The following is a 27676-nucleotide window of genomic DNA, read 5'->3' as shown; positions in this document are numbered from 1 at the left end:
GTAACTCTCAAGATACGTTAATATACTTTAAGTAGAAACATACACTTATTTTTTAAAGTGCCTTGAGTTCATGGAGAATATATTTACATACATATGCTGATCTCAAATCTTAAAGGAAGGCATTTTTCCAATGGGAGAAATTGAGGTGTAGATGGGTTAAAATGACTGGCCTGAGATAAATGAAACTGGTTTTAGATCTTTGGACATCTGGGTCTATTCTTACTTGTCTAAACTGCAGAACCTTCAATGCTTAAATACGATCATTGTCTGGGACCTTGAAGATAGCGCTCAGCACCTAACAAAGTTGATATCCTGGGGCAGCAGGACAGTTGGGCATCTGCCCTGACAACTGATTGACCCTGAATAGGTTATAATTTGATTCTGTAGAATCAAATTTCTTATCACCTATTGACAAGTTCAGCAGTATGGCAAAATCTTGGTTCAAGATAAGAGTAAAACAACCATTCTAAAAATAATCACCAAAACATGGGCAGAAGAATGCTGTGGGCTTCGGAGAAAGGCAGTGGCTCACTTCCTTCCGTACAGACCAGGCCCTTCCAACCACTTCTGTTTCTTGACACGACTAGTAACCAGGGAAGTTCTTTAACACTTCTCCTCCTTCTAGGCTCAGCCTACTACTTTGTTTTCCTAGTAAAATCCCTCCTCCACTATCTTCAATATTAAAGGTTCACTTTTCTGTGAGCATCAAGAGTCAGTGTGGAAACTTCCTACCTACTGAGTCCTTTCCTGGTTGAACTCTATGCCACCTGTTTGCTGCCCTGACACCTCACCCTTCCCCACGTCAACCTGTCTGACTCTAGCCCTGTATTTTCTTCAAACAGGTAGATCTCACAAAATTCTTATATATTTTTTTGCTCTTCTATAGTGAAAACTCAAGGTGGAATGATGTTCCAGCCTCTGAAGACTTTCAGAAAGGCCAGTCACTTTGGACAGGTAACACAAGTACGTGTTCTATACTACTGATATGTAGGATATGCATGCATTAGCACTCAGGAGCTAAAAGGGATGAATTCTAACAAGGTTGTGAACCCCTCAAACTCCCAAACACGACCAGAGCTTATAACTTTCCTTAAAATGCAACAGTATGTAATTCATTGTGCATTTGACCTCCAATGTCTGGCACTGGGCCAGTCTGAGAATCAGTGCCTGGGTTCTCTCTTAGCCATGCTTGCTTGGCATGGCTAAGAACTTCTGTACCCAGCCTGTCATCCTGCAAGGGAAACATCCATGCTTCAGGATACTATACTCTATTGCCTGCCAAGTCTTTTCTGGGGTCAGTTCTGGGCAGCCAAGGGTTAATGTTACAGCCATAACTGCTGTGGGTCTCTGGAGCCCTGCCCCTTCCCTGTGGAAGCCTGATATTACTACTCCTTACGTGACTATTGTTATCTGGAAAGGGTCGCAATTGTGAATCTTTCTTTATAGGTATAAACAGGGTCAAAATGACATCAAAGATTTCCTCAGCTGTAAAGAAATAGAGGACTGGATTTTCCTAAATTGGAAAGATCTATTCACCCAACTTGGATTGGCTTTAGATGTATGCTATTCCACATGGTGGCTACTATCCCATGTGGCTATTGAGCACTTGAAATGAAGCTAGTTCAAGATGAGATGAACTGTTAATGTAAAAGAGCATATCAGAGGCTTGAGACCAAGTACAATAAAATAATACAAAAATATCTCATAAACTTTTTGTACTGAGAACATATTAAAATGCTCACATTTCAGATAGATTGAGTTAATTAAAATATATTATTAGAATTAATGTTGCCTATGTCTTTTTGCTTTTTAAAATATGGTTTCTGGGAAGTTTAAAATCACTCATGTGGCTTGCATTTGTGATCCAGTGGCTCACATTTGATTTCTATTGGACAGCTCTGCTCCAGGCAAAACTCCTAACTTTGAAAGTTTATTTTTTATTGGTGCATTACAATTACATATAATACCAGGGGTTTGCTTTTAGAGAAAAGACGAATGTACTGAAGATCTGGTTTCAGGTATCCTTTTTAAAAATTAGACCCTTCTTGTGGACATCTCATCCATAAAACAGTTAGCTAGAACTCTGCAGGCGGGCTTATTACTTCTTCTCTGGGACAAAGTTGTGTAGTTGGGCTCTCATAGTCCTTTACTTATTTGATTTTATAGCCCAGTATTCATTTTCAATATCTCCAGATAATACAGAAAAGTGAAAAACTTACAGGTTTTGAGATGGTGAATCTGCTGCTGGAATGCACAGGTATTTAACTCCCTGTAAAATGATAAAAAAAAATATATATATATATATAAATAAAAATGAAAATATTATAGTCACTGTATAAAAATATTTGAATAAACTATAACTATTTACTCAGCCAAAAAATAAAAAAAAATAAAAAGGAGAAGTTTTTCATTCATCTTTTGTTGCCAAGGAACTGGAGAAAAACTAATTAAAGTTCCTGGTTCTTTTCTGTGGTTTTGCCTATAAATATGGTCTAGTTTGCAAACAGCTTGTAGGTTTAGACAAAATTCAAAGGGCTTCAAAAAAGTGAAAACTGAGTACTTTTCAGTAAGTGTCAACAAGTTTCAAAATTATCATCTTACATACTAGTACACATATTCCACATTTCCTATATATGTCATTTAGGATCTCGAAAATCCAAAAAGGAAGCACTGTTAGTCAAAACTTTAGCACAATGGCTAAAAAGTGTAGTGTCATGTTATAGCTTTCTATGTTAATTTTAGTATCATGACAGCTACAATTTCACCAATAGGAGTTTTAGATCCTTGAAATAATCTGCTTTATTTTGCTTGTTTTCCAGAACAGTAACTTTGGGTACCAAACTAACATTTTTCTTTAAAAATAATGGCCTATTTTGAAACAAACACACAGATAAAAAAACAAATGAACTTCAACCCTATAAAATAAAAAAAAAGTTTATGTAAATTTGTACTATAAAAATCATGATAAATTTGAGGTTTATCAAAAGCCAGTCTCACCTCTCTGTCAGAGGGATTATTGATGTGACAGTTCAAGAGCTCTTTAATATCAAGTAAAAATATAAAATATAAAAATCTCAGTATTTTTTGCAGAAGAATATGTCTAAAGAGTTAGATGAATCATTTTTAAACCCTCCTCTTGTAATTGCCTAATCTCATAGAATATTGTCATGCATCTCAGAAAATAAGGGGAAAAACCAGAAATTAGAAAAATAACCAATAAAAGAGAATACACAAAGGACAGATATGTAGAATGGCGATATAGGCAACCCCAAGTTCCTCAGAAGACTGGTAATTTTTCATTGAACTCTCTTAACTCCTATCATTAGGAATTTATGTGCTGTATTTACTAATAATAGTCTTAGAAGGAACAATTTGATCCATACTTTGCTAGTTCCTTACAGTATGACTTTTCCAATACAGGGTGGGGAATTCCATTCCCTATCTCCCCTGATGCTTAGGATCAAGGCACACAATCAGTTTTCATTGATCTGACACACAGGAGATGGACTTGGAACTAGTGGGCTGCAGAGCTCATTGGGCTGCTGTGTGATAAGGTCTGGGATCCTTCTGGAACTTTAGTTTAGAGCCTGTTTCTTCAGCTCTGCTGAGCATTCCTTAAGCTTTCAACCATTTCTTAATAAACCCCTTCCTGCTAAAACTGGCTCATATTGGGATCTGCCCTGAGAGATGATGCAACCCCCTGCTTCCTATCTCCCACAATTAGGAGAGGTGAGAAAATAACTACCCCCCCCCCCATAGTTTCTACGTATGTTTTTTTCAGCTTTGAAGAAACAATCAAATAATTTAATCATGATTTGAAGATAAAAGCATTACCAATCATGTAGCCAATCATTATATATTTCAGTAAAGGCTTCCTGAGTTCTTGAAGAAGATGAATGTAACTGCTGCTTATCCAAATGGAAACATTTTATCTGAGATAAAATGGGCTTTTAGCTTGCCAAAGGTCGAACTTAATGATCAGTTGGCAGAAGAGGAAAGGGAAGTAGTAGATTACCCCTCTTTGTTTGTCACACTCCACACCCAGCCTCCTTCTGTCGCTGTCCTTATTTTTTCCTGGACTCTCTGGGGGGCTGTGTTTTGCTGGGAATGTCTCACATTCTAAAGCCCCTCCAAACCCAGATTTGTATTATGCTGTGATCGAAGGGGCAAGGCTATTAAAAAGGAAATGCTACTGAAAGAAAAAAAAAAGTCATTTCACTCCTTACTTCCATAGAGGCCAAATAAGTGTATTGGTCTAGATATACACTCTGATCATTTTCTACAGCCACCATTGAAATGACTCACTGATTTTTTTTTTTTTTTAAGTGAGAGTTGGCAGTTGGATCCAATCCAGGAGCTTGTGAAATTCATTCCTCCCACACACTTCCTCCGACCTCCTTTCGGACCATACTTCCAGAAGGACAAGAGGATTCTCAAGTGTCCACCTCCCCTGCTACTGCCATCTGCAGTCTCAGCAACTTCAACAGAGAAAGGGCTCCAAAAGAATGCCCTGTAATAATGAAAATGCCTGCCTGTCCCAAATGTCAACAAACAACCACCTCATTCAAGTAGAATCTACAATCAGTCCAGTTTTGTATTGGGAGGAAAGAAATAATGAAGGAAAGAAGAAAATGGACTGAGGTAGGTTAAATAGCTCTTGCCTATTAAGATCAGTTACTGTAAATGCCAACAGCAGGGTGAGTAGAAAGCACTGTGCTTCTTTTAGGCACATTCCCTTAGTTGCTGCCTGGTATACCAAAGGACAAGACATTGGCCCCACAAAGCAGGAGAGCCCTGTCAGGGGGCAGGAGTATCTGCCAATCATAGGAAGATGACAAAAGGTATTATCCCTTGGGAGGCACAGAGGATGAGGAGGCAACTTTTGGCTGTGTTGGGCCCCTCACCTGCACAGCTGAGAAGAGCAAGTGACAGTTACAGCTTCCTATCTGTGCAACTTTGGAACAAAGTTTGGGGACCCGCTGCTGTTAAGGCAGGATGGAGAACATAAAACTAAAGATTGAGTTTTCTCAAAGACAGAATAACAAGAACAATAATAAACTTCCCTAGAATGATGCCTGACACATAGGTGTTCACTAAAGGTCTGCTGAGTCCTGAGACCAAGGTGAAAATCAATTCCCACAAAGATCACACTATGCGAATAGTTCTAGGGAAGAAAATACTGTCAAATACCCATTCCTTAATCCCTGGATCACAGAAATGGAAAAGCTGGGTTTGGGGACACACTAGGCAAGTAAAGGGCATGTTTTCTTTTCTTTTCTTTTTTGGTACTGGGGGTTGAACCCAGGGAGCTTAACCATAGCACCACATCCCCAACCGTTTTTATTTATGTTTTTAATTTTGAGACAGGGTCTTGCTAAGTTGCTGAGGCTAGCCTTGAATTTGTGAGCCTCCTGCCTCAGTCTCCCAAGATGCTGGGATTATAGGTTTGCAATACTGTGCTTGGCCAAAAGCATGTTTTCTATACACACACCAGTGACACTAGCCCACCTCCTGTGTACTCCAATGGGGATGTGAACCACTTCACTGTGATCTACAATAAGTATGCAAATTCAGCCACAGAAGGAGTCAAACTGTCAAAAAGGTTCAGCTGCTTGCTGCCCAAGAACATCTATTTATCTTGGCTTAGTCATTAACAAAGCAACATCTCTTGAAGGCCACAGACTACAGAACTCTACCTAAAAAAGGCATCAGATGCCTGCACATGTGCACAATTAATGACTGTTAGTTACTAATTCAGAAAGCAGCACACGGACCCCAGGACCATAAAAAAGCTGGACTCATTTAAAATTACCCTGGTACTAATGAGTGCAGTTGCACAAAAGTTTTCATGTGATGTGGAACAGCTATTTTTTTCTAATATGACTTATACAAAGGACTGCTCCCTGGTGGTGAAATTTGTAGAAAGACAATGAATAGGGGGTAGGATGTGTTTAGTTAAATTACAAAAATTACAGCAAACTCATGGATTAAAAAAATGTATGCAAACTTTAGAACAATCTGAAAACATTGGAATAAAAATAGCAATGTTTCCAGGGGCATAGCATTTGCTGCACATATTCACTTCCTTACATTACCTCTAAATATTTTTAAAAAACATAAAAATGAAATTGGTTATCTTCTCCCTTGAAATTAAAATTGTAAATAAATAAAAACTCAACACTTTCCATGAGGTTTCAAAAAAGTGAACTGGTAAAAGTCAACTAACATTAAATTTTTATGGCACTATCAGATGTCTTTATGGCTTTTCAATGCACAAGGCCTGTTTAGTATTGCACTAAATACAAAAAACAAGTTCGGTTAATAGAAAGAGCCCTGTTAATGCTCTAAGACTCTCATGATTCCTATGGTAGACAAAGAAAGAGCGGCAGATAATTTCTTTGGACTACATGGCCTTTTGAGTGGCTTAACATTTCCAGAGAACTCCAGCAATACTGATGAGGTGGGCACCAGAGGGAGAAAAAGGGGGAAGAATTTAAAAAAGTCGATACCTACTTCAAGGTAACCTCATTTTGTACTGAATATTCATTATACCAAAACATCACATCAATCAGTATGAAAACACACAGTATAAAAATTAGGAAAGCACTGAAAAGAAGTAAAAGGGGTAGGAGCTATTTGCCAAGGAAAGCTTTCTGACGACATTTTTGTGTTTAGGGTTTCAAAGACACAATAGACATCACTGGGCTGAGAAGAAGTTCAGAAAGTATTCTAGAAGCTCTATGTGAACCAAAGATCAAAGCTGTCCAAGTCCATGTTCTTTAAGCCTTTAATATTTTTCAGTTTTCTGTTTCAATGATTATAGTAACCACCAAAAGTAAAGTTCTGGTCCTTTCTTTGGGTCTGAAACTAAAGACTACACTTAAAACGATACACAGGAACAAACTTGAAAAGCAGGGCTGAGATTCTGATTGCAATACTAGAAAAGAGATCAAACTCTCGCTTGTTTCAAGTACAATTTCTAAAATTCACTGTTTCTCTCTTTATGAAACATCATAAGAGTCTTTTGAAGAATTCAGTTGATATTCTACTTTCAAAAAGAAAATCCAGCCCTCCCCCAGGAAGGCTAATTAAAGCCAGCTATGGAGTCAATCTTTGTCTCATCATTTGTAGCAATGTGGATGGAACTGGCAGACAATATATTGAGTGAAGTAAGTCAGGGGCAAGAAAAGGCCTGCATGATCTTACACATGGAAGCAAAGAGTAGAATAATAGTTCCCAGATCCTGGGAAAGATGTGGGGGAAGGGGTAATGGAGAAAGGATGATAAGGGGTACAGGGGTACAGTTGGATAGGAGGAATCACTTTAATGCTCTACAATACAGTAGGATAAGGATGGTTGGTGATATTGTATATTTCAAAACATCTAGTAGAGTACATTTTAACTCTTGGTGTTACCAACATTAAGAAAAAATGTCAGAGATGGTTATCCTCATCTGATATATTGTATATATGTCATGAAATGTCACACTGTACTCCATAAGTATCTGTACTTGCTATGTGTCTATTTTTTTTTAAAAAAAGACTACAACTGTATCCCTACAGAAGCAAATTCAAAATATAAGTAGGAGAGTAAGTTCCCAAAGGGGCCAGAACCAGGACATTCATGCAGTGGAAAAGTTATTTTAGTTGCTAACAAAAATATCATGATTAGAACCCTTGGTTTCTCATCTTAGCCCAATCAGTCAGACACAGCATAGGCAAACCCAAAGTGGTTCCTCCAACAGAGATCATCTTTTCTTTGACAAATAAGTCCATTTAGGAAGTGTTGAGCTGGCCTTTGTAGTTTGCATATATATACCTGTACACATGTGTATACACCCACACATACACACAAACTCTGCTACTACTGATTTACAAACACCCATGAATGAGGTGAGTGGAACAAGCAAGAGAACCTATCAAGTTCTAATTTTACCAAATTCCTAAGAAGCTGGCTCCCAAAGAGAAAAATTGAAAGCAAAATTTAAATTTGGACTATCTTCATCTGATCAGAAGGTAGACTACAGCTTATACACTGTTACAAAAACACAAAAAGAAAGGGTTCTTCCATTGGAGACAACCACTTATAAAACTTTTTTTTTTAATTGTGGCAGAACACACATAACTTAACATATTGATTTTTTTTAATTATTATTTTTTTAGATGTAGTCACACAATGCTACCCAGACTAGACTCAAGTAATCCTCCTGGACTCAAGTAATCCTACCTGGTCTCAAGTAATCCTCCTGCCTCAGCCTTCCAAGTAGCTGGGACTATAGGCATGTATGGTTGAGCCCAGTTACCATCTTGATCATTGTCATGGAATTAAGTACATCCATGTGGTTGTACAAACATCATCACTATCTAACTCCAAACTGTCTCATCTTTCAAAACTGGAACTCTGTACTCATTCAACTAATTCCCCATTCTTCCTATTCACAGTCCTTACAATTACCCTCTCCTTTCTGTCTGTAAATCTGACTACTTCTGCACTTTTATCTAAACCTACTGGTAAGTAAATGCTAAAAAAAACTTAGCCTGGACTCTTGAAAGTCACAGATCCAAGAGATGGCAACTGCTGACTTGAAATTGCTCTTGTATGCTGTATGTTGGATCATCTCAGTCTCCTTTACACAGGCTTCTCACAGGCTTTTCTTTGAGTGTGTCTCTATTCCAGAGAAGGCTTATGAGGACTGCCACTTCACATATGTGTATGGGAGTCAAATACAGTACCTGGCCCTTGCATTTTGATTACTGTTTCTCCTCAAAATTTAAGAATTAACATACAGCCTATAACATTTGTAGAAACATTAAAAGTGAAGAGTAGAAGTCCAAATCATATCTCTAGAAGATTACATTCAAAAAGCACATATGTATGCCTATGGACTAAGACACAGAAGACAGCATAAAAAAAGTAAATAGGTAACATAAAGGAGGTGAGATTCTGGCCTCCTCTTTTATTATTATTACCACAGCAAAATTCTCAAAGAAATTACTGTAGATAATCATCACTGAAGATAGATATGGTCCTGTTGTGATGCTACGTAATACATTTTAAGCCTAGATTCTAAACTGAAGAGGCATTTATTTTCTTAAAGTACCCATTTGCCCCTGCTTCTTCCTGCATGCACTAAATTTAGGTAGCAGTGCTACAAATAACAACTTCCAAGAAATCTGTGGTCCTTGGTGGGGTGGGGAGTGGGTAGGAAGGTCAGAGTGGACAGACAAGATTTAGCCTTGGGCTTGATTTTGTGAGACAAAATGCAAATGAGAAACCTCCTACACCTGCTGGCTTCTTTCAGGTTAGTCAAAAATCGACATACATTTGACTCGGCAGATCAACAGATGAGAACTCAATGTTTATTTTTGTTCAAGGTATTTCAATGAAAAAGCTAAAGTGGGCCTCATAAGCACATAGGAGTTCCTTTAGCCAACGTGGAGAGGGTTATGGGGAGGTAGAGAGGAGATTCACACCATCTCCATCTCACCACCGAAAGCCTCTGCTGTAATTTCGGTTCAGTGTGAGGACCTGCTGATGTACACAATTGTGACTCATGAAAACTGGGGCCAGTTTCAGCAGACATTTCAAACCAAAGCAGTCTGCATATCACTTCACGCAGGTTACTGCTAAATAACCATATCAAAAATGGCCATGAATCAGCAGATAGATCACTAATTGACTCTTCAGGAGTGTTCTATGAATATCATTAAGGAAAACATTCTCTCTGTAAAAGATAAATATTTTATTGGGTCATGTGCAGCTACAACATATTCAGTGGTTCTTCCTTATCTGAAAAATGAAGACATTTCATCTTCAAAGTCCTTTTCCACTTGTCTACAAGCCCCTTTCCTAACCTCTACCTGTGTGCTCTCTCTGTCCCCAACTCCAGGGACACTGGGCTGCTTGTGACTGTCTCCAAATATTCTGTACTTTACTGCCACCCCTGAGTTCCTATAGTTTCATCTCTCTAGAATATCCTCTACCTTAGGACTCATCCAAATGGCTGTTCCTTATTGAAACCATCCCTAATGTACCGGTTCCCCTCACCTCCTGAGCCTCTATTTCCTGCAAAGAGTCCAGCTCCCTATTCTGAATGTCAGATGATATCACCTTTACACAGGTACCATGGCCCAGCACAGGGCCCAGGGCTGCTTGTGAATGGCCAATGTCTTCAACAGACCTCCCCAAACTTGGAATGGCCAGGTCCTATGGTAATTATATTTATACTGGTCTCCTAGATCTTATAGATCATTAGTAAATGCTTGCTATTGAGGGAAGCATTTGCCTGAGAGGACAGGTATATCTTTAGAATTTTAAAACTTATGGCCACCCACCCATTGTGCCCTAAAAGTGTTGCTGCTAAGCTGATTGAGGTACCTACAGCAGGCTGCAGAGTAACAACAGCAGTCTTAGAATGCCTAAGCATCCTCCTTACCTCTATTACCCACTGTCAATGGTCCCACAGCATGTGGTGAGAGGGATTACTAGCAATGCAAAATCATAACACGTAAATTCCAGGTTAAAATTCTTGGACATTTTCAGGACTGCATTAAACTAGGGACAACACAGCCCCAAGGCTCAAGCCTGGCCTGAGCTCCTGTGAGCATGCCTACTCAGTCAGAGAGGTTTCTCTAGCTACCTGTCAGGGAAGCCTGGGTGGGTAAACCAAGGCTGTGTTTACTGAGGCACAGTCATACCCTCCTATTATGTGTCCCCTCAAAGTCCCCAAACCTTATTTCCTGGGCCTTGACAGACAAAACTATGCTGAGTCCTTGTCTAGAGATTCCCATCTCACAAAGTCATTCTGATGACTTGAGTCCATTTTGCACATCATATTTTCTTCCCATTTAAATGTTTTCTGACAGAGAACACTGGTTTCTTAGAAAGCCTCCTCGTTAATCAAGAGCTGTGCTAGGGTTTCTTCCTTGCTCTGCTAGAAGAAGAGAGACAGAGGTATTTCTCTTGAATATAGGAGTTTTTAAAACAAGAAATGAGATTCAATATGTAAAAACTCTAATTGTAATGCCAGTACTCAGTAGGTGCAATAAACTGTTGATGGCAGGTCTGTGCTCAATGGCTCACCCTCAATGGCAGTCTTCTCTGCTCAGTTACCATCAAATGCAGCATCACAGAGACTGGGCTGAGTGAACACCAGTTGTATCTCCATGAGTACATATGTCTGAGCCAGGCTCACCTTCTCAGCTCTTTATGCCAGGGGTTATTTTTTCCTCTTTTGCAGATGACTAAACCAATGAGGTCTCAGGTGCCATTGCTTGTGACGGAAGAATAACTCAACTGCGGTGTGAGTTAGTGGCTTTGTAGGTGGCCTTTTGTCTTCAGGCTTGGACATGATGTGCAGCACTGAGGAAATGCTTTCTAATAGCTTTCATGACCCCTGAGCCTAACTCCATGTCCTTTGTCTGGGATCAGACCCCAGCAATGTTTGTTTTGGGAATAAGGCAAATGCTGACGGGCATGGTGCTACCCTCAAGGACTGGTCAGTCCTCCAAAGGTACGGCTCAGGGTCATGATGTGCTCACCCCAGAGGTGGTGAAGGTACATGCATGGGCAGCACAGAAGGGCCATGGAAGCTCTTGTCAGAAAACAAGCCCAGGGGGCTGGTAGGATGGGGAGAAGAGTCTCACAATGTGGTGAAATGAACTAAAGAGCCTGTACATCTGTTCTCCATGGCAATGTCTGATGTTAACACACAGCAGATGTGGCTGGAGAGCATGTTCTTCATTCTACTTAAGAACCAGCGTTCCAGAGCCAGGTGCGGTGGTGCACTTAGAATCCCAGCAATTCAGGCTGAGGCAGAAGGATCACAAGTTCAAGGCCAGACTCAGCAACTTTGTGAGACCCTCCCTGTCTCTCAATTAAAAACAAGTAAAAAAGACTGGGGATGTGGCTCAGTGGTTGAGCACCTCTCAGTGGTTCAGTTCAATTCCTGGTACCAAAAGGAAAACAAAAAAAAGGAAGAATGAACCAGTGTTCCAGGGCCTTCTCTCTCAGGGCGGCACTTCGTCACTCCCCCTCCCTAGGCCTGCCATGGTGGAACAATCTGACAGGCTATTTTTATTTTGACAGCTGCATCCTCTTGCACTGTAGCACAGAAGGAAGCCCCAGGCCACTCTGGTCAGAGCACATGTGGGAAAACACAAAGGTAGAAACAGCCTCAGCTACCAAGGAGGCCAGAGGCCCCTCACTGTGGTCAGCAGGGTCTCAGGATGACCAGTGGAAATAATCAGTTGTGATGCCACCACACATGCAGGAATAGCAGGAGCAGTTTTCATCATAACAGACAGGAAACTTCAGGTTAATGTAAAAATAAGACAATACAAAAACACAACATGTGGGAATGTGATTCCTACTTTGTTAATATGAGGATTGGATATGAGGTGCTCCCCCTAAAGTTCCTATGCTAGTGCAGGAATGTTCTGAGGTGCAATGATTAGATTATGAGAGCTGTGACCTAATCAGTGCTTCCTAGTTTGAATGAACTAACTGGGTGATAACTGAAGGTAGGTGGATGCAGCTAGAGGAGTTGGATTACTGGGGGCATGTCCAGGAAGGGTGCATCTTCTCTGCTATCCTTTCCTTACACACTCTCTCTGCTTTCTGGTCACCATGAGTGGAGCACCACTCCTCTGCTATACCTTTCCACCATGATGTTATACCTTAGCCTAAGCCCAGAGCAATGGAGTAGGCCGACCATGGACTGATACCTGTGAAACCATGAGCCTTAATAAAATTTTCTTCCTTTAAGTTGTTCTTGTGAGGTATTTTGTTCATAGCAATGAAAAGGTAACTAACACAGGCTTCTTAAAATTTCTTTAGGGCACAGGGTTGGACTATTCCCTAATGTTGTTTAAACTGACAATCCTTTAGAGTGATTTGGAACTGCCTTCCACTTAGGTGCTGTGGAGCTGGTCTCATGGACGAAGTATTTCATGAGTAGGCAAATTCAGTTTGTAACCACTCCACTATTGCTAGTCTCTGCCTCCTTTGTGGATAGCCTGAAATGACCTATGGACTACTCTGCCTAGGAACAGTTTCTAAGCCAATGTCTGGGCTCAGCTTTGTTCTTCTGAGATGCCTCGCCCCGAATTACAAAGTAATAGGCAGCCTATCTCCTTGCAGCTGTTCTGGGATGACAAAAGGACAGCCCACTCGCCACTTTCCATATATCTGCCCCTTGGTTCTGGTAGTGGCTGTGATTCTCACCAAAGGGGTCACAGGCCTTGTGGATCATCTCCCTTTAGTTGGGGAAAAAATCTGGGTCAAGAGAAAGAGAGTCTAATTAGAATTCAGACACACCTATTTCTTTTCCCTAGCTCAGCACTGAAAGCCACCTATGATTGCTTGCTGGAACTTTCACCACACATTTCATTTCTTTCCCATCATAGAAGAGGGTAAAAGGTAGCTGACAGTGCTCCTGCAGTGATCAAGGTTGAAACTTGACATCTGCCCTAGTTGTGGTGATAACTGAAAGGAGAGAAATAATTTCTCAATTCAAACCCATCCTTTCCCTGAAAACACACACATACAGATCTCCAGAACATCCCAGAGAATAAGACCAAAGAGAGGAGAACACATTTTACAAAGTAGTTAGGACACAGCTTGTTAACTTGGCTTGCACTGAGATGATGAAACCAGCTAGGTGCTATTGCTTTACTCTCAGAATTTTAAATAAGGCTGATCACTTCCCTTGCAGGTGTGGCAGGTCCACCTGCATTGCCTACCAGGCAATGAATTATTAAGAGCATCTGAAAACAGAAGATTTGCTTAAACCAATCTCCAGTAAACCAGGCTACATTTAAATCACTTTTCTTATGGCTAAAAACAAAACAGTGCCCATATTGACCTTTAAACCTGCTTTGGCTCTTAACCAACTGACCATCTTTGATTTCCCATTCAAACTTCTGCTTTCTGACTTGGACCTTCCACTCAAGGAGCCTGTGACCCATGGAATCCTTTTGGGGATACCATCCTACATCTCCACAATTCTTGGGCTTCTCTTGCTAGTTGGCCAGCCAAAGACTTGGCTTGGCCTCCTACTCTTATAAACTGTTCCTTGGCAGAGGAGTTCATAGGTCACTGCTGACTACACTGGCCTTAGAAGGAGGCAGAGAAAAGCAATGCTGGCATAGTCACAAACTAAATTTGCCTACTTTGTGAAATACCTTCTCCAGACCTAGACTTGGAGCCAGAAACACACTTTCCCTCCATGGATTCTCTCCTTGGGTTGTTTCCACAAAACCAAGCCATTCTTCCCTTTGAAATTCCTTTAAAATCATGTCCCCTATTGCCAGATTTGCTTTTTATGTCACTTTTAGCCCCTAAAGCAGCCACACATGAGGGACCTCTTTGGTTAGGAGTGATGACCAGGGCAACCTCAGAGTCTCACCTTGGGGTGGAACACAATACAACTCTGAACTTTGCTGGTGATCCTGCAGAGAACCACAAGGACTACATGCTGAGGAGTAGAGATGAACTAAAATGCACAAGGAGTTAAAAGGAATGATAAAGATGCATCCATCTCACAATGTAAATGTGGTGAGTGATGAGATCTTGTGCTAACATGTTTTGAAAGCATTTACCACAACACTATGTAAAAGCAAGATGGGATTATGATACAGTCATCATCTCCTGATCATGCTGTCTTAGCGTTTCTTACATGATTTTATTTAAATCCAAGGGCCTGGCTGCTTATATACACTGATAATTCTCAAATCTTTATATCCAGTCTGAGTCCTGGACTGAACTGACCCTCTGGGCACTCACATCCATAGTGGCACAGCTGTCTGTTCTATCAGTCCCTCAAGCTGTAACCTCAAACACTCCAAAACCTCTGCTGCTTCATCCCCCAAATCTAACTCCTAGCTAAATTCTATTCATTCCACCTGAGAAATGACTTTCTATATTTCGAAGCTGTTTTATGGGGTGCCTACAGGTTGATAGCATTATAACATCACAATGGGTTCTCTTCTTTCATTTATGTGGTTTCCCTTTTTACCCCAATGATTTTTTTCTTTTGCTTATACTTCTGTTGTATTTATTAAAACTATCACTATGCCCTCTTTCTTTTGGTTCATGTTTTTGCTGCACAATCTTTACCCATCCTTTTCCTTTTAATATTGTTTTGTTATTTTGTGGATTTTCTTCTAGGGGGGAAAACCCACTCCTCAGTGTCCCAGTTCAAACTCTCATCATTTCTAATCAGTTCTATAGCAAAAACGTCCCAGTGATCTCTGGGATATCCATCTCTTTCACTACATTCCATTTCCAAGTAAAGATCCTGGAAACGCGGTTGGAGTGTGTCTCCTGACTTTGTGTATAAATCTTGGATGAGTCTCCACTTCCCACATGATAAAGCTCAGACTCCTCAGCATGACAAATGAGACCTTTCCTAATCTGCTCTGAGCCTGCTTTTCCAGTCTGGCAACCCTGAATACCTGCTCCATTTTAGGAGAGCTAGGACACACCTTGCCTTTTGCACACCCTGTGCATTAGTACACTCTATCCTTCTGCATGCCCCATGTCACTGAATGTCCTGTATTCTTTACTCTTTGACATCCCCAACTCCAATTGTCTCTTCTTGCAATTACTATCGAGCACACTTGTATTACCATTTAGGACCACATAAAATTGTCACTTCTTTGGTGAAGCTTTGCTGGCTACCATTGCCTCCTGGGTTCCCTGGAGAACTCTGCATCTGGTGTGCATTTGAAACTTTGCTATTTTAAGATTTTATGCACCTGTTTACTTATTGGAAGGTCTCTTGTTCTCTTCAAATTTTATCCTTAATTCTTGCTGTAAGGTAGGTGCTCAATAAATGTTGGCTTAATCTGGAGGAATAACTTCCAATTTAGCCAAAAGAAGAAAGGAAGATAGTATTACTTTTGCCCCATTGTACAGACCACCCTCTCCAATCTATCATCAGAAGGAACTCCTTGGAGCATCTCTTATGGCTCCAGGGCTTATTCTCATTTCCGGACTTGCTTGAAGGGCTGCTCATTCTGGAGACATCTTTCTTCCTCCTTCCCACTTGGTCAAACTATACTAGTACTATGAAGCTGCTTCAACACCTCGGGCTTTATAGTCTTCCCCAGCCCATGGGAATTTAGATCTGTATAGACTGGCAGAGCTCTTACCATCTGGGCCACATGTTTCAACACTTATGTGCAACCTTGATGCAAGCAGTTTGAAAATAGATAGAGGAGGCTGCATGGTACATGGTTCTCCCAAAATCTTGATCTGAAGATCTTGGCTGATCTTGCTTACATGTGTATTCTCCACTGAGGACTGGAGGGACACAAACCAGGCAAGTCCACTCTACGAACACAGTCCTTGCACACATCTACTTAGAACCCAATCATGCACAAGCATCAGGAGAAGAGGGACAAGAAGGGAGCTTAGCAAGAAATACTCAAGAAACTGGGACTTAGTTGTATAAACTATTCCCAATTTCTGGAAGAATTCAGGCAGAGGTACAAGGTATTTCTTTGTATTATTTCTTACAATTTCATATGAACCTACAGTTATCTTAAAATTAAAAGTTAAAGATACACTCAAAAAAGAAAAAAAGAAAATGAGATTTGAAAGAAAAATCTAGAAAGAGTATTCAAGTGTGAGGAGATACTGGTCAATGAGTAAGAACACTAAAGACAAGGTCCACAGAGGAAACACTGGGGCCAACAGAAGGTGAAGGTAGAGTTCTTTCATTTATAGACAGAAACAAAATAGCTTCCTTTCTAGAAATCAACTCAGTACTAGAAAATTTCAGTCCTTCTGGTCTATTTGTGCTGCAGTACTTCTAGAACTCTATTTGCAAGTGAGTTGGTGGTAGAAGTGCTGTCAGGCAGATGGAAGTGCCTCTCAGGCACTTGACTGCCCACACACAAGGAACTTGGAGACAGCTTGATTCTAGAAAGAGCGATTACGAGGCAGTTTTCGATACCTACCATGATCATTTCTATTTGAGTCATATCTATTTAAGTCTGGGGTTGGCTTCAAACAAATTTGCCTTGACACATGAAAGCTGATGCAAGCTTGGGTAGAGCTGGTATCACTGATTCTTGGGTGACATCAAAGAGATTTTCCTAGAGAAGTGAAAACAACTGAGGTTTTCTGGAAACAACTACCAATCTGAAAACCATTCCAGGTCAAACAATGACTTGTTTCAAAGGTCCTGGATTTCACTAGCAACTTTATAGCAGGTTGTTTTTGCAGTGCCAATGAGATAAATAAAATCAGCCATTTTGGAGGAACCAGTGGCCATTCCAAATAGAAAATCTTGCTTAATGCTTCAAGTTGCATCACTAGGGTAATGTGTGAATCCTAAAAGAAGGAAATAAATTCATTCTGATGTCCAATCAATACAGCAAAACGGCAGCATACTAATGTTGAAAATAGTCTATACTATTAAAGATGTGTCTTACTCCTTTAAAGAGTAAGATGACCTAAATGACATAATTACTTTGTACCTGTTAACCATAGACCACAAGGATATAGCATGTCATGCATCATATATGAATTCACGAGACACAAACCATACTGATCATTACTTTTTGCTGAATAGGTGGGTTGGCTCCAACTCTTTGTTATTATGAACAGAGATATTTGTATACTTCTATGTGTACAAGATGTGGGCTTTAGGTGTTTATCCTCCTTGTGCTAGAAAAAAAGAGTGGCACATGGTTCAGGCAGGAAGAGCTTCTGGGTCCTGAGAGCCCAAAGACTGATGTGGTCACCAAGCAGAGAGAGAGAGACAGAGCAGAAGGTGATAGGTCTGAACTGAAGGTCTGCCTGCATGGCTGCCAGAGGAGGAGCACTGGAAATGGACCCTCCCTTCACAAGCCAGATTGTCAATCTCTGTGACCTGAATGTTCTCTCAGCTTCTCATGACTCGACAACAAGTTCCATGAAGTCTGAGATAATGTCTCCAACATCTCTGCCCCAACCTCAGGCACGGAGACTTGAGCATGGCAAATCTTCTTTTAATTGTTTATGTCTTAGATGAATGGTCCTCCTCATAGGACCAAGCTTCTATACAACCAAAGGCAGCTGAAGTACTCTGTAGAGATCAATCCAAATCACAGAAGCTTCACTGGGGATTCTGGGTTGCACTATGCCAATTCTTCCTGACAAATAAGGAACCACACAAACAGCCCATATATGGGAGGCTGCTTCATTAATTACTCATGGTTAATTAACCATTCTTTTTTTCCCCACTCTTTTTATTGTTTTAAATTTTATAAGTCAGCTATTTTTATTGCTTCTTTTTAGTTACACATAAGGATTCATTTTGACATAATTTTTAAAAAGTATAGAATATAGTTTGCTCAAATTCAGTCCCCAGTATTTCTCCTTTCCCTCATCTCCTCCCTAACTGAGGGGGAAGGAGAAGGGATTGGATAAGGGAAGAACGGAAGAATGACTCTAACCTAACTTCCATATATTTATTTATTCATTCTGCTTTCGTACTTCCAATGAGCCACAGTAATTAAAGATGTGATGTCTTGCTTTGGAATGGAGCTAAAACCCCACACAGCTCTCATTCTTTAGCAAGCATCCACAGAGGGGAGCTGGATGTGCTGGGCCTGAGCTGAATGCTGTCGGAACCAAAGAAACCCCACTTGTGGCACCCGCCTGGGACAGGCTTGCAGACCAGCCCAGGAGCCTGGCATGGGCCAGAAGACTTGAAACATCAAACAGAGGTTAGGTAGCTGTTTGATCTACTACAGGAGCTGCCACAGAGTGTATATAAGTCATGCCCCAACCAACAGGACAAAATTTATAGAGTAAGTGGGGAGCATGAGATTGGTGGCCACCGAAGTATCCCTTTTAGAGGAAGAAGAGTTGGGTCTGAGCTTTGAGGAAAGGAAGGGCAGACCCAGAAGGACAAATTCTATACATTGTTACTTATATGTGGAATTGAAGAAAAAAGAAAGCCAAACTTGTAGAGTGGTATTACGAGAAGCTGAGATGTGGGGGAACAGGGGAGACCATATTTGAGATTAGAGCACGCTGTATGCATGTGACATACCACACTGAACCCCGCTAATGTATGCAATTATTACGTGATAATAAAAAGTTTAAAAAACAGGGAGGGAAGGAAGAAAGAAGGAGGAATAGAAGCCTATTTCTTATACTTCAAACACCACTTAGCATCTTGTTCTGATTTGCTTTATATTTGGGCAGCCAACAAAATTTTAAGAGCAATGGAAAGGGTCAATGGAGGGACACATGACAGGGAGCATCAACAAAGGGTGAAAACACAGGACTATCCAAGCCCAATGGGCATCTCATCTCAGTGAGTTTCCTTATGAATAAACAGGTAAATGCAGGCAGCAGTAAAGACATAGAGAAAACAATACATTTCAGAACTAGGAGAAGTGGCCATCTACAAACAAGACTGAGAAGAAAATCAAATTCTGGGAGCAAATGTCTCAAAAAATGTCTTTAGTGTTAAAGGATATATAAAGCAGAATCAAGAATAAATGTCTGCCTATGAAAACACCCTTTTCTTCAAAAATACACATACACACTTGTTTATATATAAAAACCACACCTAAAATAGAAAATACCCAAGTCAAATCCTAGCTCATAAAATCTACCTAGTATATATAATATTCTCATTTGCATACATGTGTACATTTTTTCTCCATTGAATCCAACAATATGCATCATTTCAAAATCAAAATTCTTAGTGTTACCAACCACGGGAAGAAATGAGAATACTTTTAATGTATTTTAGTTAATAATGAAAAAAATAGTTTTGTTTCCTGCAGGTGGTCTGGTTAAATACAAAGAATGAAAAATGAAACAAACTCTGAAATTTTTACATTAGAAAGACAGAGGTGTTTCTTTTTTCAGGGGAAGGGAGAAACCTTTCATTGCTCGGTCTTACTTCCTCAGCACCTACAAACAATATCAGGTTTCTGATTTTAAAAATCACCATTTCTGAGATAGGAGTTTTCACCCCTGCTAAAATCTACAATAAACAGTAGATGCTGAAGACACCTGTTCACATCTATTCTCCAAAATTAGGAAATAGTTCTGAGCAAACAAAAGCAATTCCTTGGCCAAGTCCTAAGCAGAGCAATGGAATAACAAGGTATTTTATACCCCTAAATATTACAATTACAAATCTGGGTCTTTGTATTTGAAATGAACATATGTGTCAATGATTTTTTTCCTATAGTGAGCCAGTAACATATGCTTTGGTTTTGATACCAAAATACAGTCCCAAAGGATCATGTCTGGCAGGAAGATCCTTGCCTTTATAGTGAGAAGGCCTCGGGTTCCAGCACTGACTCTTCCAGGCATTAGCAATGATGTGTTACCCAGAAGAGTTATACCATGAAGGAACCTGGACAACATCATCTGCCTTGCTGGGCTCAGAATTCTTGGAAAATCATTAAGATTGTGGTGAGGAGTCAAGGCCATCCAGAGGAAGTCACATGCTGGCTTTTTCTACCAGCCTTCTTTTGGCTATAATATCACAAAACAAACTTTCTGATTTCCTAGTCATCACTAAAGTCCCAGTCAAATGTATGCTCACTGCAAATAGCCTCAAATTCATGAGCAGAAGAGGGACCTTGTTCTCTGGGCTTCTATTCTACTCTCTTCCTATTTGACTTGCCACCTGCCTACTCTAACTGGACTGTAATGATCATGAATGTTTATAAAATAACCAGGATATATATATATATATATCTTGTTTCTACACCAAGGGCTCTGCCAGGGCAGAGAGTGGAAAAAAAATCACTACTGTTATCTTGAGCACCTGTCCCTGGGCTTGGCATTAATAGAAGCTCAAGAAAGTCCTGTGCTGATGATGGTACGAGTAAACTAGCACTTTCATACACTGTTAGTAAGAGCACAAATGGTGCAACTCTAAAGCTAATCTGGCAATATCTGGCAATACAGCTGTCAGAAGTATCAGCCATGTTGGGCATGGTGGCACATGCTTATAATCCCAGAGGCTCGGGAGGCTAAGTCAGGAAGATTGTGAGTTCAAAGCCAGCCTCAGCAACTTAGCAAGACCCTGTTTCAAGATTAAAAAATAAAATATAGGGCTGGGGATGTTGCTCAGTGGTTAAGCACCCCTGGGTTTTATCCCAAAACTAAAAAAAAAAAAAGAAAGAAAGAAAAATAAGAAGAAGCATTAGCCATGCCAGGAGGGGACTGAGGCAGGGAGGCATGCAGGAAAATTCTAGTCTGGGAGACAAGACTGAGCTTCCCACCCCTCTGATCAGCTGTGGGATCTTGGCAATTCCCTCTACATTTCCCAAGTGCAGGTTTTTTGTCCACACAATGATGGAGTCAGATGATAATCTTGCATTCTATCCTTAGCAAGTTCTCAAAACAGAATGAGGAAAACAATATGGAAAGATGTTGATCTTTACCAAGATAGCCTCAGCTGGCAACAAGGTCCTCTACTCTCATTGCTTGAGCTTTGGGAGATGTATGGCACTCCTCTGAGCAAGTATGCACCTGGGAGGCTCACCCTAACTCCAGTGGGTGGCAGGTCCTTGGCCTAAGATCACCTTTTCCTGCTCCCCATGATCTGTAGTCCACAGACTACAGTTCCATGAGATCTTAGTAGGTGGTCACACAAACATGCATAACATAAACTGGATCCTTGCTCAGAAAGAAATGATAAATACATGTCTACAACACAAATCTTCTGAAGCTTTGTTCTTTCAACACAGCTATGAAATCTCCAGAAGGGTCTGTGGTGTGCTCAATTCCCTTAATTTATTTTTCCTTAAAGCAGCATATCCTAGGCCTACTGTTCAACAGCCTATTCTTTTTTTTTTCTGGTACTTGGGATTGAACCCAGGGCACTTGACCACTGAGCCACATCCCCTGCCCTAGTTTGTATTTTATTTAGAGACAGGGTCTCACTGAGTTGCTTAGTGCCTTGCTTTTGCTGAGGCTGGCTTTGAACTCGTGATCCTCCCATCTCAGCCCCTGGGATTACAGGTGTGTGCCACTATACCCGGCTCAATAGCCTATCCTTTGAGAATACTAAAAACCTTTGATCTGTTTCCTCATTTCTAGAAACCAAATTCAATATGCCTATCCTCTCTTGCTTAGCTGCCCTTGCAATAGAAGTAGACCTAAAGATTCTAAAAGCCCTTGAAAATTGATACAAAGTACCCTAGAGCTTTAAAACCTATTGAAATATAAGTTGGAAATGAACCAAGGAAGCATCTACAGTGAAGTGCTCAATGCCTACCTTCCTGGCAGCAAGGATCCTGACCCTGCTACATGGATGTAACAGCCCTCAAATCCTTCCATTTTAGATGGTACCCACCTCTCCACTTTATGCCCATCCCCAGACTACAGCTGCCCAAAGTAAGTAAGGGGCCATTCAGTAAACAAGCTTGGTTTTGAAGATTTCAGAAAATGAAGGGGGGGGGGTAGCTCTTTCCTCTCCCACACCTTGTTCCTCACCCATCCTTTAGGGTCCCCTACCAGGTAAGGGGATCAACTCACCCCCCATACTCTCCCCTTACACCTCCGTCCCTACCCTCTTTCCCTCCCACAGCATGGACCTGTGGAAGAATAAAATCCCTCTGTGAATTCCCTACCAGCTCCAACAATGTCCCATACTCATTTTAGGCTGGAAAAGTTCATGAACTGAATTTAAAATTTTAGACAGAAGACTGTTGAACAAAGCTCTGAAACCTCTGAGACTCTGTACTCTTATGGGCACATCAGCTCAAATAACTTTTAGTGCCCTGTTTCCCCATGCGTGCAGGAATAGAGATTATTGATGACTTTTAAAATAACATATTCAAGAATTACCTGTGATGTTAAAAATAAATATAATAAGATGGGCAATGTTTAAATCTTTTATGCTACAGTATAACCCTTAATAAATATGAAATCACATGGAAAAAGTTACTATAAGGTTAAGGTAACAATAGTGCCCAAAGAATGCAAAAAGATGTTTCTAAGTAAAAGCCATCATAGAAGGGTCACATAACCCTTCCCTTCCTCCCTTCTTCCTTCTCACCCTCTCTCCTTTCCCACCCCCTTCTTTCTTTTTCAAGGCAGAATTTTATCATTATAGACAATATATCCAGGGAATAAAAAAGATTCTGTAGTGATTGATGAAGAAACATAGTTTGCCCACAGCTCTGAGGTTTTATGCAAACAGTGGTCTCTTTGTACCTACTTGTTTCATTCTCCAGTTGTGGTTTCTATGTGTAGAAGGTAGAGGTGGGACAGATACGGGCTGGAGCTATCTCATTTCTAACACTCCAAGACCTTGTATCTTACAGAGAACTAACAATATGGAAAGATTTAAGGGCCACGGCCACATGATGTGTTCTACAAGATGGAGTATGAGGTGGCAAGGCAGGCTTGGTGGGTGAGGGTAGGAAGCTTCTATGTAATTTGTTAAAATAAAGGAAAACTCAAGTCTCCTTTTGTGATTTAAGAGGAAGTCAATCAAGACCAGATTGTAGTTTAACTTGGCCATAGCTTGGCTATGTTTTAAACAGCAATGATTATTATTGGTTTTAAAAATAAAACCAATATTTTCAAAGAAATGTTGACTTAAAAAAAAGTTCTGCTGTTGCTTCTGATAAAATCATGCTCCAAATAAATTTTTAAAACTTTAGCAAAAAAATTATGAGCTAAAACAACAGAAGGAAGTATAGCTCCCAGATCTGGAGGGATGTACTGAGGTTTATTTACCACCTATGATTGGTTCTCTGGTACAATACTGTTTAATAGAATCATTTATCATTCTATATCCTTATTTGATTTAGCTTGTTGTACACTAACCAAAATCTGTCAGCTCTAATGGCTAAAGAAAATACATAAATTTAACATAAAAATTATTACCTACTCTTGTACAATATGAATTTCAATAAAAACAGCTTGAACCAGGATTATTTCTTTCAGAACAAAGCACCCCTCCCTTTCCAACACCCCACCCTAAAATAGAAAAACACACACATCACAACCATACATGCATTATTTTCTAAAAAGAGGCAACTTGGGCTGTGTCAAGGCTAACAAACAGAAATAGATTTTACTCCTGGCCAACAGCTCAAACCATCCATCAGGGTAAATTGAAGATGTTTTTGGAATTAAGTGTACAAGCAGACACACCCTGTTTACCCAAAACCGTAAAACATGACAATTTCCACACTAACAGTTTCCATCCCAGAGTAGTGCTGGAAAATTATCAGGGACAATTTACTTTCCACTGTCTTTTATTCCTGAATGCAAATGGTAGATCCTTGAGTTTACAAGGGGGTGGGGGTAGGAGTGAATAATAAACTTTAATTCTTGTGGATTCTAAAACCAGAAATAATTTTGAAAGAATGACAATAGATTTTATTTCTTTACTTTTGTTCCTGTGGTGTTGGGGATCGAACAGAGGGCCTTGGGTATGTTAAGCAAGCTCTCCATCACTGAGCTACATCTGTGTCTTGAAAATGGATTTTAAATGTCCTTAAAACCCAGAGGGAAATGGAGCCTCAGTTTAATTTTTTGGCATTTAACCAAGAAAGCCAAACCAGCAATACAGCAGGAGTACAATCAGAAAGAAGGACACGCCCTTCCACCAAGCCACAGGCAGAACATAAACATAAACTTGGACTGAGCCCAAAATTAATACCACCAGCAATCACAGGAGCACACTCATGTCGGAAAGAATACAGCTGCCTTCATTAATGTCATATGCAGAATACAAATGCATGCACGGGCTCTCACAGAACATATACATGGCTCTCTCTTACCTCCAACATGGGCCGGGCACTATCATGGACAGATAGAATATGTGTCACCTTGTTCTTGCTCAATTGCTCTGCGTCTCTTGCATCTGTCATCCAAGAAAGGGGATGGACAATTTAATATTCTCTGCAAATTAATTACAACACAACATGACTTGCACATTTCTTTCTTGAAATTTCATAATTGACCCTATCTAGAACAATCAAATGGAAGGAATTTAGGGCTACTACTTTATGCATTTTGCCTAAATTTATTTCTGACTGGCATATCTTTTGATCCAAAGTATTGCTCTAAAACTTAAAATGTATTTAAATTAATAAACATTATGATCATGATGGCTGTTGTTCAAGAAAAGTCATTTTATGAGGTCATTTTATAGTCAGCATGTATAAGCCACTCATCCTCAGGTCAGTCTTTTTACATGAGACATGTAACAATAAAGATGTTTAAAATATTTAAAAGCCCAATTACCTCTTAATGATTAGTGATCTAACTTGAAACTAAATACTAAAGATCACTTACAAGACAGAGGAATAGGTATTTCTTGACCTTGACATCAAAAGCAGGGAAAAGTCTAGACTGAGGTAAGACTGTGGTTTAGTTATATATCTATATTCACTTCCAATCAAAGGAAAAAATGGAAGATATTTTAGAAATTCCAAACAAAATTGTCCATCAGTTGTCAATAGACTATTAAGTTATCTGCATATGAATCTAAAGAGACACCAAAATTATATTCCCTTCTCATACTCTTACCTGTAGAAAAGACCCAATGACATGATCCTCCAAATTAAAACCCTCTGCTAGTTTACAAAAATGGGGAGCCAGCAAAAAAAAGGAGGAAAGAAGTCAGCTTTCTTGAGCCTTTGGCCTGGCCAAGTTCTTCAAAAGACACAGGTTCAAAGGGATTTAACGGCAAGTGCTTTATTATTACATTTCTGGAGAACATTTCATGGTATGGGGAAATGCTCAGGATATAATGTTAAGCCAGGAAAAAAATCAATAATCAAACTATAAATATAGTATACCAAATCTGTAATGCCCAATTTGTAAAAACATGTAAGGATACACACACACATGGTGCTGAACTGATATACAGGTTTATTAAGAGACAGAATTTACCGTGTTTTTTTTTCCCTTGTGTAAGTTGTGTGTATTCTGCACAAGCGGTTCTAAGAGTTCAACATGCCCCAAACTATTTGGTAGACTTGTTAGAAAGGCAGATTCCTGGGATCCGATTAAGTTCTAGGTCTACAGTGGAACTAAGAAATTTACACTTCTAACGGGCTTTGAAGATGAAGCAGAAATTTAAGAGATGCTCTTCCAAATACTCAGCAAGGTCAGGAAAAAGCCTTTAAAAGTAATAGTACAATATTGGTCTATATTTACTTTCTTCATTGTTTAACTATCTTGAGCTTCAAATTTCAATATGCACAGTAGCTGTTTCCATCACACACATGGGGACACAATTCTAGCCCCCAGCCACTACCACAAGTTGGGATATTAGCCAGATTAATTTTAAATTAGACGGTACTATACAGTTTGTATTTGGAAGGTTCCCCCAATGGCCCTTGTGTTAAAGGATTGACCCTCGGCTTGGTGCTACTGGAAGGTGATGGAAACTTTGGGAGGTGGAGCCTGGTACTGAGATGTTTTAGGTTGCTGGGGTTGTGACATTGAAAAGGACTGGTGAGACACTAGCCTCTTCCTCTCTTTATTTTTCTTCCCAGCTGCCATAACATCAGCAGCTTCCTGTACCCTGCATTCCTACTACAATGTGTTACTTTACCATGGGCCCCCAAAGCAATGGGTCAACAACCACAAACTGAAACTTCCAAAATGGTGAGCCAAAACAACATGGTAAGTTGACTGCCTATTATATTTATTATAGTAACAGAAAGCTGACTAACACAGGCAGGAACAGGAATCCTTTAGGAACCCACAGGCAGCTGGTTCCCACATTCATACTAAAATGCATTTCGCCAATCATTGCCAATATGAGTATTTTTAGACAAGTAGTGAAACAAGATAAATTGGAGCTTCTGAAGCCCACAGACAATGTAGCCAAATGGGAACAGCCTGATGAAGCAGGCTCATATGATGGTCTTCTCCAGGGTTCTCCCAGATTCCAATTCTTCCAGCATTTGAATCTTAACAACCAATATTTATTTAAATGTATGATGGGCCTGCCATATCCAAGGGTTTCACATTCTGCAATATCAGATAAAAAATTTGAAAAAAACCCTGCATCTATATTGAACACATATAGACTTTATTAGTCATTATTCCCTAAACAACACAGTATAACAACTATTTGCATAGCATTTATATTGTATTAGGTATCATAGGTAATCTAGAAGTGATTTTAAAATATACAAAAGGATATATGTAGGTTATATGCAAATGCTATGGAATTTTATATAAGGAATGTGAGCATCCACAAATTTTGGTATCCATGGGGTATCCTGGAACCAATCCCCAGAAGGTATGGAGTGAAGACTACGCTTTTTTTTTCTTTTTATAATAGCTTTATGGAGATATAATTCACATGCCATAAAAATTCACCTTTTTAAAAGTGTACAGTGTGATGATTTTTAGTACATTCACAGAGTTGTGAAACCAGCACTACACAACTAATCCCATAATCATAATCTAAATATAATTTTATAATATAGATTAAGATTTTTAAAAGGTGGTTTAGGGATAATGTTATACAGATGTGAATACAGAACCCAATCAATACCACATACAAACCATGGACTACAGAAAAGGGAAGTGACCTGACCCAGGCCGATGCAGCTCTCCTGCTGCCTGCTTTATTTCACGCAGTGCTGTCTGTGCAGGTGCACTACTTTGAGATTACCTTTTCCCGTAGGCTCCATCCATGAACTTGGGGTTCACTCAAAACTGC

At 39.9% G+C, this 27676-nt stretch overlaps 1 protein-coding gene across 10 annotated transcripts in view; it reads right to left on the bottom strand.

Annotated features, from left to right (window-relative positions):
* The window catches only part of Dusp22 (dual specificity phosphatase 22), an 86697-nt gene that overhangs the window by 15481 nt on the left and 43540 nt on the right, over nucleotides 1–27676 (bottom strand). For 5 of the 10 annotated variants that reach the window (XM_046453439.2, XM_058582336.1, XM_058582335.1 and 2 more), the window contains 2 exons: nucleotides 24771–24853; nucleotides 2220–2269 (listed from right to left, as the gene is read on the bottom strand). In XM_046453439.2, coding sequence (XP_046309395.1) covers nucleotides 2220–2269; nucleotides 24771–24853 — 133 coding nt within the window. Of the gene's footprint in view, nucleotides 1–2219; nucleotides 2270–24770; nucleotides 24854–27676 lie in introns of those variants that run through there. The other 5 variants (XM_046453446.2, XM_046453444.2, XM_046453443.2 and 2 more) reach the window with 1 other exon arrangement.

The sequence above is a fragment of the Marmota monax genome, unplaced genomic scaffold (genome assembly GCF_021218885.2).
Source record: "Marmota monax isolate L192 unplaced genomic scaffold, Marmota_monax_Labrador192_F-V1.1 WCK01_AAM20220418_F8-fsc00029, whole genome shotgun sequence".
Taxonomy (NCBI): domain Eukaryota; kingdom Metazoa; phylum Chordata; class Mammalia; order Rodentia; family Sciuridae; genus Marmota; species Marmota monax.
This window is presented reverse-complemented; position numbering and strand designations above follow the sequence as displayed.